At 34.7% G+C, this 15,982-nt stretch overlaps 1 protein-coding gene across 3 annotated transcripts in view; it reads left to right on the top strand.

Annotated features, from left to right (window-relative positions):
- The window catches only part of USP34 (ubiquitin specific peptidase 34), a 245,570-nt gene that overhangs the window by 178,846 nt on the left and 50,742 nt on the right, over positions 1-15,982 (top strand). For 2 of the 3 annotated variants that reach the window (XM_077915544.1, XM_077915547.1), the window contains exons 42-49: positions 4,497-4,680; positions 5,142-5,305; positions 8,576-8,641; positions 10,601-10,747; positions 10,831-10,887; positions 10,982-11,059; positions 11,476-11,570; positions 15,506-15,678. In XM_077915544.1, the coding sequence (XP_077771670.1) occupies positions 4,497-4,680; positions 5,142-5,305; positions 8,576-8,641; positions 10,601-10,747; positions 10,831-10,887; positions 10,982-11,059; positions 11,476-11,570; positions 15,506-15,678 (964 nt within the window). The remainder of the gene's footprint in view (positions 1-4,496; positions 4,681-5,141; positions 5,306-8,575; positions 8,642-10,600; positions 10,748-10,830; positions 10,888-10,981; positions 11,060-11,475; positions 11,571-15,505; positions 15,679-15,982) is intronic. The other variant, XM_077915546.1, reaches the window with a different exon arrangement.

The raw sequence follows: 15,982 nt of genomic DNA, 5'->3' as shown, positions 1-15,982 counted from the left end.
CAGAAACCTGCCTTATTCAAAATTTGTATGTACTTTCACAAATAATGGCTGCTCAGGATATTTGCCATTCATCATTTAAAAAAAAAAAGTGGCATTAAAGGAATACCATCAGGGATGTGAAAGATCACATAGCACTGACACGATTAGGAAAGGCTTTGAAGAGGATACAGTTTTCATAATACAGAATAAAGGTTTTTAAGTAGAAAAGTAAAGGAAATATCTGAGTCCTAGAAAAGAATATGAATAAAAATTAAGTCATGGGAAACCACTGGGTAGGTCCAGGAAATTGAGGGGTTAATTCAGCTTGACTTGAGTTTGAAGAAATATAGGAGATAACTTTGGGAAGCTAGATGGTCATCTCTTATGTTCACATGAATTTATTTTTATATGTACATGGTATAAAACAAAAGCATTACTTTTGTAATTTGATTTAAAAAGGGGGCCTTCAAAGTGTTTGATCCAGTCAAATAACGTTAAGAATGTGCTTTTAGCAAAATATCTGGACAGATCAAGAGCCAGCAGAGTGCAGTGGTCCTCAAACTATTATGGCTCACAGAGGAAACCTAGGTGTTCTCTCACCGATCTTTAAACTTTGAAAAATTTCTAGATTTTTCAACTCTGTTTTTTGTTTTATTGGTTTAAGTTTTTAGTTGTAGTTAACATACAGTGTTATATTAGTTTCAGGTGTACAATATAGTAATTCAGCAATTCCATCTTTCACCTGGTGCTCATTACAAGTACACTATTTAATCTCCATCAACTCCATATTTTTAAAGAGTATAATTTCCAGGAATTTGTTTATTTGAAAAAAATATAAAATAGAGTGTATTTAAAAAAAAAAAGAAAAAGAAAAAAAATATTTATTTCTTGTGACTTCACGGTGTTACCTGAAATTTCCTTCTGTATTATCATTATGTTACGTTTATTTGGACATGGGCAATCAAAGCAACATAAATGTACTTTTTTTACATATACACAGCAGACTTTAAAAACTTTTTAGTAACATATTTTATAGAAGAAAATTTGTATCTTCATCAAATGTCAAAAGTTCATTTTCTAGCGTTAAAAATAGTTGGCAATCTAGCAATAATTTTGTCAAACTTTCTGTTTGAATTTTTTCAGTCTCAAAAATGGAACTATATTCTTGATACGTTTTTATAGAGTCTGTTGTTTTGCAGTTTGATTAGTAAGAACAGAATGGATTTAGGATATCTCATTTTTCTCTGAAACTTTCTTATTTTTATGCATTGTAAATACTCTTTGTTATATCTGGGTCAAAGTTGTTTCAGCATGGATGTCATCTTACATGATTTTAGAGATTTCCTTCTTATGAACTTTTGGGGTGGCAAAGTTGATGTTCTCCTTGTAAGTCATCCTCCTAGGATGTGAAGAATTCCCAAATGGGACTTTTTCTTAAAAGACTCAAAGCCTTAAACCTCAAGGTCAGCAAGAAAGCAATGAGTCTAGTTGGCTCTGTGGGTACTGGAGCTGCTGGGGGGTCTTCCTTGAATTCCACTTCTGATCACCAAGTAATGTTATTACCCTTTAAAAACAAAGCTGCCGGGATCCCTGGGTGGCGCAGCGGTTTGGCGCCTGCCTTTGGCCCAGGGTGCGATCCTAGAGACCTGGGATCGAATCCCACGTCGGGCTCCCGATGCATGGAGCCTGCTTCTCCCTCTGCCTGTGTCTCTGCCTCTCTCTCTGTCTCTCTGTGTGACTATCATAAAATAAATAAAAATTTTAAAAAATATAAAAATAAAAAATAAAATAAAAACAAAGCTGCCTGTTATTTTACCAGCAAAAATGGGTTATTTGGGAATAGCAGAGACTACAATCCAGCGCATGCATTCTACTGCAGAACCATAGGCAAGTCCAAATATACCTTCACTTTTGCCAAAGAAGTATGAGACATTAAATGAAACTTAATTGAAAATGAATGTATCAACAAGAAGGATGGGTCTTTTAAAATTAATTCATGTAGTTACAGGTGGATGTTCTTTGTTAAGGTCAAATGTGTGTTCATTAATTCTCTTCCTCCTTTATAATTTATAGATGTAGGTTCTGGGAAATCTTATTTACATAATGGAAATGTAAACATTTACATGTGTACAGTAGAAATGGAAGTTTTATTTTAACAGTATTAATCTTTAAGTTTCTTCTGAATTACATCTTAAAAATCACACTGATTATCAGAAACTAATTTTAGTATTTTCTCAGCAGTTTGAGGTGGTTCTTTTTGTGAAGTATACCAAAATGGTTTTGCCATTATTTATCATATGGATATATTAAGGGGTGCCTGGGTGGCTCAGTCAGTTGAGTGTCTGACTCTTGCTTGTGGCTCAGGTCACAATTTCAAAGTCGTCCCACAATTTTAAAGTGGGATTAAGCGTTGTGTCAGGCTCTGTGCTCAGTGGGGACTCTGCTTGAGATTCTCTCCCCCCCACCCCCCCACCCCCCCGCTTTCCCCTCACTTATGCTTCAGTGTGCATGTTCTTTCTTTCTCTCAAATAAATCTTTTAAAAAATGGACCTATTAATGTGTATCAGTTACCCTTTCGCTTAGAGAGATCTTCTTTTCTGGTAAATTCAGAGTAAGGAAAATAAAAATATTATTCATTTCATTAGGCTTTTACCAACCTGATATTTTGATAAAATGTTTTTATCTTATCATAGGTTTTAAGTACATTTTAAATACATCAAAGCTTTGGAGCTATGGAAACTTTGCTCTTTCAGTTTCTGGATCCAAACTGATTGGCAAAGATAGTTAATTTTATTTATTTTTAATTTTTTTAGAGGGGAAGAAGGGCAAAGGGAGAGAATTATCCCCAATATCATTTTAAACTAGTTATTAGCCAATCCTATTTTTTTTGTATGCCGTTATTTTATAGTTGAAGTAAACATGTTTTCTTTGTCTCCAAGACATATCATCTAACCTGAATTCTAAGATAGGCAGGATACAGACTTATCAGTCTGTTAACTATATGAAGTAGACCTTATTCACTTTCCATATTTCTTAGCCAAACTTTTTGTTGCAAATTCAGAACTTTGTACTTTCTTTGACAGTAACGAGATGGAAGAGGTGAGATCATAATGGGAAAGTATTTCAAATTGTCTTTTATTTAGTACCTGTGGCAGAGGTTCCCAAGACCATCCTCAGGTTCAGTCTATCACTAAGGGGGCTCAAAGAACTCAGCATTTAGTTGTACTTGTGGCTAAGATTTATTATAGTGAAATAATACAAAATGAAATTAGCAACAAAAAGACAGCATCCAGCTAATCTGGTGGAAATGAGGTACATGCTTCTATGAGTCCTCTCCTATTGGAGTTTCAGAGGATGTGCTTAATTTCCCCAGCAATGAGTGTAACAAGTGTGAGGTGTCGTCTTATCAGGGGAATGAACTCTCTTGAACCTAACAAGTCAAGAGTTTTAGATGGAGTGAAGGTAGGGGTTGTCATTTATAGTACCTATATAACTGACCACAGTGTCTGAAATTCCAGACTCTCAGGTAGAAAGCAAGTATTTAGCAAACCAAATACAAAAGGCATAATAAGTCATTTTTATCATAGGAAAAGTTTTATATCAGAGGAACAAATTCTTTACCATTCAATTTTTTTTTTTTTTTTTTTTTTGCCATTCAAATTTTCACATGACAACCAGGAGCCAGCCTTACAAACCAGCCATTCTAAGGATAAGAGAATGTTATGTTAGTCTTAACTATATTACCTCTTTTCTACACAATACACTGAGAGGTTTTATACCCCAAAACAATGTACCAGGGTAGTATTTGAGGCATGGGAGAAACAACTACCTTTGGTAAAGTAACAAAGGACCAATTAATAAAAAGCAAGTGGGAAAGGTGACCCTTTCTCAGGTAGATTGAATTTAAAGAAGAATACATCTAGCATGGTAGAACCTTGTACTTGAGTTTGAACTTCACTGGGATAGAAATTAGGAGCTTGGTGTCTGAAATCCTGGCTCTGACTTCTTCCAACTCTGTGACTCCAGGCAAGGTTCTTAGCCTCCTCTGTTTTTTGTATGGGGGCCTTGAGGTATTATCTGGCATCATAACTTTTCATTAAGAGTATGGTGGTGCTTTTGCTACTGCTGCTGTTACTGTTAGGAGAGTGAAATGAGAAACCAAAGTAAATAGCAAAGACAGTCAAGATAGGACGTAATGAGTCTTTAACAAAAACTTTTGGTCACTTAATGGAGTAGAAAATAATAGGATTATAGATGGGAATTGAGAATGAACCTATTATCTATCAAGAGATAAAGAGGAATAAAGGTGATCTCTACCCATTTTGTTTTCTTTAAGAGAAATGAACATTAGGAAGACTTTCAGATGATTGTATATGATGCTGCTCTAAATGTTTAAATAGCCTTTAAGTAAATTGTAGATTGTCATATAGTTTACTCTATGTAAGATATTCATTATATTTAGAATATAACTAATATGTAATTTTAGATAATGTACTTGGCCTTTCTCCTTTTTCCAGGAATTTTTAAGAGATATCTTCAATCTCCTATTTTTGTTGCCTAGTCTAAAAGACAGACAACAACCAAAGTGCAAATCACATTCTTCAAGAGCTGCTGCTTATGATTTGTTAGTAGAGATGGTAAAAGGATCCGTTGAGAACTATAGGCTAATACACAACTGGGTTATGGCACAACACATGCAGTGTAAGCATACTTTTCCTTTTAATCTTTCTAAATTTTATGAGCAGGAAAGAGATTTTGGAGGGCATGGCTTAAAGAGAGAATTCACTATTCATACACTTTTAACATTATAAACTATCATTGTCAAGATGTTAAAAATGTAAACATTGATTTTAAAAAAGTGTAAAGGACTTTTTCTAGGTATCCCAAGTATTGGAATTTTTTGATTGAATAATTTAGTGTCAAAATTAAATTTTGGCAGTCTTTTGAAATCTTAGAGCATGAACTAGTTTTTCTATGTGTTCTTACTAATTTATTTTTTGAATATTATTGATATGTTACATTAGTTTTAGGTTGTCCTATATAATGTTTAATGTATATTGACTGAAGTAATGGAGAGTAGTGGCTGTTAGTAAAAGCAAAATACATTATGTTTCATAGTTTGTTTGGGGGGGGGGGCATCTTTTCCTCCCTTTTTTTTTCAGCAGCCCATGCACCTTATAAGTGGGACTACTGGCCCCATGAGGATGTTCGTGCTGAATGTAGATTTGTTGGCCTAACTAACCTTGGAGCTACTTGTTACTTGGCTTCTACTATTCAGCAACTTTATATGATACCTGAGGCAAGACAGGCTGTCTTCACTGCTAAGGTAAGTTTTCTTCACATTAAGTATTAAAACTATAAAAGAATTTTAAATTTTGTTAATAAATCTTGATTATTTCAACGTAAAACATTGAGAAAATAATTTATGAATTTAAAAAATGACAGTATTTGATTACAGAGCTTGTAATATCTTAAATATTTTTACATTTCAATAGGTTACTCCTAACATAGTGTAATTTATTTCTCAGAGGAAAACACAGTTGTGGAATATGTACACTCAGTGTATACAATGAAAATGATATTTTCAGTAAAAATAAATATAAATTTTCCTACATAGAAAATAAGCAAAGTGTAAAACAAAGTAGAATATACCAGAATCATAACTTGTTTTATTTATTTATTTATTTTTAAAGATTTTATTTATTTATTCATGAGAGATATAGAGAGAGAAAGAGGCAGAAACACAGGCAGAGGGAGAAGCAGGCTTCATGCAGGGAGGCCGATGTGGGACTCGATCCTGGGACTCCAGGATCACGCCCTGGGCCAAAGGCAGGTGCTAAACTGCTGAGCCACCCAGCGATCCCATAACTTGTTTTATTTTTTATCCCAAAGTAAATTTCACTGTGGGCTTAGTTTATTTGGATAAGATCTACTTCATACTATTTTTCTTGTTTCTCGTTTATACTCTTTTTAACCAAGGACTATTTTTTAGTTTGCTTTCTGCACTGCTTTTATAATTTCTTGGCAAACTTACTTTATGCTTGAACTTGGGTTTTTGTTTTCCTCCATCATGTCATCTTGATGTCCTAACTCCCTTCCCCCACCCTTCCCCCCCCCCACCAAAAGTATTGCAACTCTTTATGTATTTTCAATGAATCTTTAATATGTTTAAGGTAGGCTTCAAATTGAATCTCCAAGTTACAATATAGTTATATTAATATTTTTAAGTTTATCTTCTGAGACTGATTATGCTTAGAAATAGTTGAATAACTGATTCATTTAGCATATGGAAATTTTTGTGTCTAGATTTGTGGCCCCATCTTCTTAATTTTATACAACTAGGGATGATCAGAGAGGCATAGTTTTAGTGATTTGTTTTTTCTGGCTAGCTGCTAACATGGCCATACTTCGTGATTTCTTTTCTAAATATCAGTGATCACTGTTTAGCCATTAGCATTTTCAGAAATTAAAATGTAGCACCAGAAAAAACAATTAAATGTGCTAATAAGGAGTAGGTTTCATAAACAGTATTTTTTGTTAGAAACTAAATTTAGACTTGTCTCTACATAAAAATTCTTAATAGAATTTGACATGACTTTGGAAAGTACTCTAGTCAAATGCACACTTGATTATTTACTTGAATACATTAGTTATTTTTATTTCCTTTTCTGATGTTCATAGAAAATTTAAAAGAAGCTGCGTGTATTTTAATTGTGGTAAAATATACCCAACCATCTTCTTTTTTTTTTTTTTTTTTTTTTTTAGAATTAACCATCTTAACTGTGTATAAGTGTATAGTTCTGTGGTAGTTAATACACTGACACATTACCATCAATCTCAAAAATGTTTTCACTTCCCCCAACTGAAACTGTACCCATGAAATACTTCCTATTCTCCATTCCCCCAAACCTCATGCAACTACGTTCTACTACTTGTCTGCATGATTTTGACTATGCTAGGTACCTCATTTTTAAGTGGAATCCTACAATCTTAGCATAGTGTCTTCGGGGTTCATCCTTGTGGCACGTATCAGAATTTCCTTCCTTTTTAAAGGCTGAATAATATTCCATTATATGATCTGTTCCACATTTTATTTATCCATTCATCTGTCATTGGACACTTCTCGGTTGCTTATATCTTTTGGTTATTCTAGATAATGCTTCCATGAACACGAGTGTCCCAAGTATCCATTTGAGTTTTTGTTTTCACTTCTGTATATATACCCAGAAATAGAATTACTGGATCATATGGGAGTTCTGTGTTTAAATTTTTGAGACCCACCATGCCAGTTTTCTATAGTGCCTATGCCATTTTACATTCCTGCCAGCAGCGCACAAAGGTACCAATTTATTCACAACCCTGCTGACACTTATTTTCTGTTTTTTGACAATAGCCATCCTAATGGATGCAAACATGTATTTCTTTAAGTAGAAAATACATATGTGGAGTATATATTTGGAACTTATACATTAAGTAAAATAAAACATTCTTTTTCTTAATTTAGAACTCAGTCACTTCTGTTCTTCAGCCAACAACTCATTCTCTAGCAATGAAAATATAAATCCAGGTCTTTATTCCTGAGCATTTTTGTTTTATATGTATAGTTTACATGTACCAGTTCTATTACGTGTTGGAAAATGTTTTGTGTGACTTTTACTCTAATCTCATGGAGTATTAAGCCTCCCATATTTCGGAAATATTACTACAGTTGTTTTCTCAATTTTGTTGATTACTTTTACTCAGTTCCTGTTGTACATAATATAGTTACTGCAAAATTATATGATATGTTGAATAGATTCCTATTTCAGTGTCCTTATGTCCTCAGTTGGATTATAAGCTCTTAAATAGCAGACCACATTACTGAACACTCCTCACAAAATTGACACTACTGTAATACTTCTGGCATAGAGAAGTTTATTATTCCATGAGACTATCAGAGCTTATTCACAATTTTGACAGGTAGTAGTTTGTAGTGAGGGTCGTATTTCATAGTTTTTTTTTTTTTAAATATTTGGATGAGCTGGACTATATCTAATAAGTGCCTGTAAGGTGGTGTTCATGACTAAGCCTCTAGTGAATGGATCTAGTTAGATACCTAAATCTCAGTTAATGATATTTGAATATTTGGGGTTTTCAGGCATCTTGGCCAGTAATTTTTCTGCAGTATTAAGGATATACTACTGTTATAGAAAAAAATAAAGGTATGACTAGGTGATGGAGAGATGTCATTTATTATTATAACAATTTTCTTAATGTATGAATTTATTTGTAGAAAATCTTTATTGCACACATATGATGTTTTCTGTTCTTTGCACAGTTACTAATTTGTGAAAACAGTATTGCACCAAATGAGCTTTGATCTGAAAGCAATTTTTTAAAAAGATTTCTTTATTCAGTTTTCTTTATAATAGTGATGGCTATATTTATATCAAAATATTTTAATTTTTAAAATGCTAAATTGAATAGACTTTTTCTACATAGAGCTAAAAGAATGAAAACAGATACGGTATTAAGCACATTTTAACACTTTCTTCATTAGAATGTCTTATTTGCTACCATCAGTATGTTATAATGGAACATTTCTCTTAATTTCCAGTATTCAGAAGATATGAAGCACAAGACCACTCTTCTGGAGCTTCAAAAAATGTTTACATATTTAATGGTATGTTTGACAACTATATATGGAAAACTAATTAGCTATAACCTATATAAGCTGCAGACATTATTTTTTTTTTTTTTTTTTTTTTTAATTTTTATTTATTTATGATAGTCACAGAGAGAGAGAGAGAGGCAGAGACACAGGCAGATGGAGAAGCAGGCTCCATGCACCGGGAGCCTGACGTGGGATTCGATCCCGGGTCTCCAGGATCGTGCCCTGGGCCAAAGGCAGGCGCCAAACCGCTGCGCCACCCAGGGATCCCAGCTGCAGACATTAAATGAAGTTCATTTGTATTAGATTTGCCCTTAACTATGTACTCTTATTTTTCAAATTAAATTTGTCAGTTATTGGTGTTGTCAAAGTGACTTTTAGTAGTCGTATGTCAGTCACCGTTGTGATGACTGTTAATTTGTCCTTTAAAGAACTTTTTGTATCTGGTCCCTTCCCCTCCATCCCCCCGTAGAGTTTTCTGATTGATTTCTCTTTGTTCCTCTTAATTCCCACCCCCAAAACTATAAAAGTAATCAATCTTTAAAAATTAACAAATCTTACAATATTATTCCCCTGCTTAAAACACTTCAGTAATTTTTTACTACGAACAAAATAGTATTCAGTTTGATCAGCATGGCACATATCTTCTGATTTTGCCCCTTTTGTTTAACCCCCCCTCCCTTTTTTTAAGTTTTCTCAGTACCTAATGTGGGGCTCAAGCCCACAGCCCCGAGACTAAGGCAGCCAGGTTCCCCTTCAACCTCTTCTCTTACTCCTTCCTATACCAGCCTCATCCCGTAGCAGGTATCCTCTCTTGGAAGCCCATCATGACTGTTGCTTCATCACTTGTGCAGCTGTTTATGCTGTTCCTTCTACCTGCAGCACTCTTTCCTTAGCACTTTTCTCCCTTTTCTTCTTCTTGTCATCTTTCCCAAATCAACTTGTTTTTCAGCTCCTCTAAGAAAACTGTAATTCTACAACTCTGTCTCATACCTGCCACTTGTAGTGAAAGTTGCTACTCTTGCCTGTTAGAATCCTGAGGACCGAGATTATATTGTTTATTCCTGTGTTTTTCAACTTCTGACACTAAGGATTCAGTAAATGAAGTTTTTAACAAAATGAAAAGATTCACTAGTCATTCAGGGATTCCAGTTGTTTTGGGGAGGGGAGAAGTAAAAGGGAGAGGGAAAGAGACAATCTTAAGAAGGCTTCATGCCCAGCACAGAGCCTGATCTGGGCTCAGTGTCACAACTCAGAGATCATGACCTGAACTTGAAATCAAGAGTCAGATGCTTAACCGACTGAGTCACGCAGGCACTCTTCATCCCGCTTTGAATCTCCATTTAACACAGTTGGAACATGCCATCTGAACTGACAAAACAGAAGAGTGTTTTAAACTATTCTTAAGAACTACTAAAGTTCAGGTGCACCCAGGTGGCTCACTTTGTTAAGCATCTGCCTTCAGCTCATGATCCTGGGGTTCTAGGATTGAGCCCCACGTTAGGCACCCTGCTCAGCAGAGAGTCTGCTTCTCCCTCTCCCTCTGACCCTCCCTGCCTGCTGGTGCTCTCCACTTGTGCACTCTCTCCCCCTCAAATGAATTAAAAATAAATAAATAAATAAATAAATAAATAAATAAATACCTACTAAAGTTGAGTCTGTAGGAAAATTTATTTAACCCACAAAATATTAGTATTTTATGTTTGATAGTACAGATCTGTATCTCTTGAGTCCCAAACTCCTTCGTAGAAATTATTAGACTTAAAAAAACACAGACTTCATAATTAAGCATCTTTGGGCACCAAGACTATTAAACTGAAAATGCCATGAAAATCATACAAAATGAAATCGAAAAGAGCGGTTGCTTTGTAGATTTACTCTGTTTTGTTGTTTTGTTATTTATTCAAGAACCTTGTGATAATGTTCTTTTTTTTGAGACGTAGATTTGTTTCTCCCCCTTTTCCTTTGCAGGAGAGTGAATGCAAAGCATATAATCCTAGACCCTTTTGTAAAACATACACCATGGATAAGCAGCCTCTGAATACTGGGGAGCAAAAAGATATGACCGAATTTTTTACTGATCTCATTACTAAAATTGAAGAAATGTCTCCAGAACTGGTTAGTACCAGAATACTGATGTTAGTTTGAAATCCGTACAGACCTGCCCAATTTTAATTACTCACTTTTGTTTGTTTTTAAAGAAAAATACCGTCAAAAGTTTGTTTGGAGGTGTAATTACAAACAATGTTGTGTCCTTGGTAAGTATTGTATCTATTCTTTACTTTTGGAAATCTTAATGTATATTTTAGCTTATTATAATAAATTACTGATATTTGATTGTTGATTGACCAGGATTGTGAACATGTTAGTCAGACTGCTGAAGAGTTTTATACTGTGAGGTGCCAAGTGGCTGATATGAAGAACATTTATGTAAGTAACATTGTATATGTTGTTTAGACTGTTTCTGCTTCTAGATACTTGTATACGGCAGTTTTGTTTGTCATCTCAATAGAAAATTAACTTTCATGTTTTCATCTATTCTTCTAGCTATGCAGATCAAATAAGAATTAAAAGTAGACCACAAAGCTGATTTTTTTTCCCCCTAAGTTGAAATGTTTAGTACAATTTTTATTTTTTGAAAAATTGTACTTTTGAAAAATTTAGTAAAATTCATGGAGCATCTTGTCAGTTTTGGGGGGGATTTTTTTCGTGCTAAAATTTAGAATTTTGTTATTAAAAAGTTTCTTTTCCTCTGTGCATCCTGCCCAAATGATAATTACTACTTTTCGTAATTTTGCCTACTGTAAACAATAATATGAAACTTTAAAATCTGATTTAATACACAGGAATCTCTTGATGAAGTAACTATTAAAGACACTTTAGAAGGTGACAACATGTATACTTGTTCTCATTGTGGGAAAAAAGTACGAGCTGAAAAAAGGTACGCTTTTTGAAATGTAATATTTACCATTTTGATACATCGTCAAATGGAAGTAAAATACAATGAATTCATGTTAAACTTTTATTAAAAATTATGTGATTAAGGTTAGGATCAGCTGCTTGGAGCTTATGCTTTTTTTTATTTTTATTTTTAAAGATTTTATTTATATTGAGTGCAAGCAGGGGAAGGGTGGGAGGCAGAGGGAGAGACAGAATCTCAAGCGGACTCCACACTGAGCACAGAGCCTGATGAGGGGCTCAATTCCCCCAACTAGATCATGAGCTGAAATCAAGAGTCAGTTGCTTTACTGACTGAACCACCCAGGTGCCCTGAAGCTTATTCTTGTATGGCAACATTTCATTCAATTATTCAAGTATACTTTGAAGTTCTTTAAATTTTTCCAAATTTTTGTGTCCTTTTAATTATTTACCAAGGTAATATTTATCAAGGTCTGATTGCTTTAGCCCTTTGCTGTGCACTTAGTGAATCATGATAAAAGGTCTCCTCATGAACTGGAGAGATCCTTCTCTGAAGTGGGATATTTTTTTTCTTAAGAGCCAACCATAAGATGGCCAGTTTAGGACAGAGTAGTTGAGTAAAGAGGTTTCAATTCTCTAACTGAATGTTGAATGGCAAGTAGAAATTGGATTAAGAAGGGAGCATCATATGCAGTTATTAGGAACAAAGGCAGAGAAATAGAAATGACCTTGTATGTGCAAGAAGCCTGCATTAACCAGTAATAGAAAATATGATTGATTGGTAATACACATGACATAAGATGATTAACATCTAGATTTTGGGGGCAGCCCCGGTGGCTCAGCGGTTTAGCGCCGCCTACAGCTCAGGGTGTGATCCTGGAGACCCGGGATCGAGTCCCACGTTGGGCTCCCTGCATGGAGCCTGCTTCTCCCTCTGCCTGTGTCTCTGCCTCTCTCTCTCTCTCCCCCCCCCCCCCCGTGTATTCTCATGAATAAATAAATAAAATCTTTAAAAAAAATCTAGATTTTGGGATTATTTGCATAATTGGTTGACACCATTTGAATATCTGCCTGAGAAAGAACATAACCGTTGTAAAGGGCTGATTATGAGACTTAAGTCAACCTAAAAGTGCAGAAGAAAAAGTGACAGAATTGAAGGTAGGAAAGAAAGAAAAAGTGACAGAATTGAAGGTAGGAAAGAAAGAAAAAGTGACAGAATTGAAAGTAGGAAAGAAAGAAAAAGTGACAATTGAAGGTAGGAAAGAAAGAAAATCATTACCATCATAGGATGGTAATGTAGAAATTAGGAAGAGCATCTCCCGAAGAGGGTATTCAATTGACGAAGTCCACAAAAAAGAGGGAAAATGACAGCTGAGAAAAAGCATTGGGTTTTGCAAAAAGAGTTTTGTGGAATGTTTTTTCAGGTTGTAGCAATAGAAGCGTTGTTAGGGTATAGGCCTCAAGTTTAGATCATTAACTTTAGAAGTTTGGCAATAAAAAAACAATAAGGAAAATGGAACCTAGAAAGGGCTTAAGGATCAAGCAGGACTTTTCTGGATAGATCTAAGCATGTTGGAAGACAGAAAATGAAAAGCCAGGTCTTAAAATACTTAATAGAAGATTTTTCCAGGGAAATCTGCACTGATAGGAATACTAGTCTTTTTCTCAGTCTCCAGATGTCAAGTTGGTTGCAAGAGAGAAAAGTTACACGGTAGACATACTTAAGTGAAAGCATAACTGTGCAAGCAGTTACAGGGATAAGACAGGCTCATCCAATGAGAATTAGGGTTAGGGTTAGGGTATGAGTTAAGACACAAGGTTTGTTACTGTGGAGGGGGGAATAGTGAGGAATCAATAAAAGATAATTAATAAACTCTGGCATTTTCTTTTGAGAATGTCTTTTTAGTTGAAAGAAATAAGCTTCTGAAAATATGTCATTTTTTATAAATTCCTACTTCGTGAGATACTCCCTTGTTTTGGCTAATACAATTCTGCTGTTTTCTGAAATATTCTCATTTTTCAGGCAAAGTATTACTCGGTCCTTTTATATTTTCCCCATACTTTTGAATGTCTATGATAACATAGTAAGTGGTCACAACAGAAAGAAAGGAGCTTAAGGATCATCTTTTGCTTTATCTTCAAACCTCTGTTTTTCTGTTTATTCATTCTTTACTGAGTAATTCTACCACCATAACATCAATCTTAAGATTCTTAATTCAACTGAGCTGAATCAGAATGTTGTGCTTTGTTCAACCAACTGTGACTTCTGTGTTATAGATTAAATAAGTCTGTAACATAACTCTCGTCTCTTTAGTTCCATTACATCATTTATCCTCTAAATCTTGCATGGTTTCATGGACCACCATAGGTCCTTTAGTGACTTAACTCAGGATGCAGTTCATACACTGATATTGCACAGAAGGCCCTTCATCATTTGAGTCCTTTGTACTTACATAACAGCATATTTTGCCAGTCTCCCAAATAATCGGTAATGATGGATTTTTAGACTTAATTTCTCTGCTTGTGAAATGCTTTCCCTACCTTCTTTATCTCTTTAAATTCCTTATTTTTTTATTTTTTATTTTTTTAAATATTTTTTAAGATTTTATTTATTAATGAGAGAGAGAGAGAGAGAGGCAGAGACACAGGCAGAGGGAGAAGCAGGCTCCATGCAGGGAGCCCAACGTGGGACTCGATCCCGGGTCTCCAGGATCACACCCTGAGCTGTAGGCGGCGCTAAACTGCCGAGCCACCTGGGCTGCCCTCCTAATTTTTTTTTAAACTAAGCTCTCTTAAAGAGATTCTCTTTAAATTCTAAGATTTCAAAATCTCTAGAATCTTAAGTTGAGTGAAGAATTTGAAGAAATCAAATTCATATTTTTCATGAATCCAAACTTCTGTATATGTTTAAACTAAAATTTTGGTTTAATTTGAACTAGCAGGGCCCCTGGGTGGCTCAGTAGTTGAGCATCTGCCTTTGGCTCGGGTCATTACTCTGGGTCCTGGGATCAAGTCCCACATCAGGCTTCTCGCAGGGAGCCTGCTTCTCTCCCTGCCCCTCTCTCTCTGTATCTCTCATGAATAAATAAATAAAAATCTTAAAATAATTTGAACTTCAAGCAGTATTTGTTATGCCGTAAGATTTAGGTATCTTGCTGCTGCTATTGTTGTAATATCAAGCAATATTTATTGAATGTTATTTGCCAGGCAGTATTCTAAAAGTAGGAGGGAGTAGGCACTTAAATCTCCATTTTATAAATCTCCAAATTAGGATTTAAACTCAGAGGGGGGACACCTGAGTGGCTCAGTCGGTTAAGCATCTACCTTAAAGTCGTGATCTTGGGGTCCTGAGATCAAGCGCTACATCGGGCTCCCTGCTCAGCAAGGAGCCTTCTTCTCCTTCTGCTTATGTCCCCCACTTGTTCTCCCTCCCTCCCTCTCTCTGTGTTTGTCTCTCAAATAAATAAATAAAGATCTTAAAAAAAAAAAAAAAAGGAATTAGGCTCAGAAGTTAAGTACTTGTTGAGGATCATACATCTGGTAAATGATACAAGTAAACTTTGCAATTCTAACTTATAAAAATAATTCAATTCCTATTTAAGATGGAAAAGAAAATTTTGAACCAAAGACATCACCCTTACCTTTGAAGTTTATGCTTCCATAGCACCTTTACATATATATCTTCATGGAATTTACCACAGCATACTGTAAATTTATATTTTTCATACTTAGACACAGGAAAACCCTTTCAGAATGAAAAAAGACATGTAAGAGGTAGATATAGGTATAGATGTATTTAATAAGAGCATGACTTAAAATACTATTTATTATTTACTCTGAGTTGAATACTGAAATACATATAGTATAAATGTAAGTGACACCAGATAAAGTACTTTTAGAAGAGATTTTTAAGGTGTTTTTTGTTTTGTTTTGTTTTGTTTTTTTCCTGTCTTTCAGGGCGTGTTTTAAGAAATTGCCTCGCATTCTGAGTTTTAATACTATGAGGTATACATTTAATATGGTAACAATGATGAAAGAGAAAGTGAACACACACTTTTCCTTCCCATTACGTTTGGATATGACACCCTATACAGAAGATTTTCTAATGGGAAAGAGTGATAGGAAAGAAGGTAATTTTTTTTTATCTCATTCTCTTGCCTGTATTATTAGACGGTCATAATTATGAAATAACCAGCTATACATTTAATAAAATGAATTTGAATTTTAGAAAGGAGAATGTATTTAAATACAGTATGGCACGTTCCGTCATTTCATTAGTAGATATTTAGCATTTATAGAACTATGTTCTAGGCACTCTTCTAGGCATTAGGGACATGGCAATGAACAACATAAAAAATGGTTCCTTATCTCACAGAACTTAAGTCTAATTAGGCAAGTTTTATTGAACAAGGAATTACAAACAGGATGTATGTC

This window comes from Canis aureus, chromosome 11, assembly GCF_053574225.1.
Source record: "Canis aureus isolate CA01 chromosome 11, VMU_Caureus_v.1.0, whole genome shotgun sequence".
Classification (NCBI taxonomy): domain Eukaryota; kingdom Metazoa; phylum Chordata; class Mammalia; order Carnivora; family Canidae; genus Canis; species Canis aureus.
This window is presented reverse-complemented; position numbering and strand designations above follow the sequence as displayed.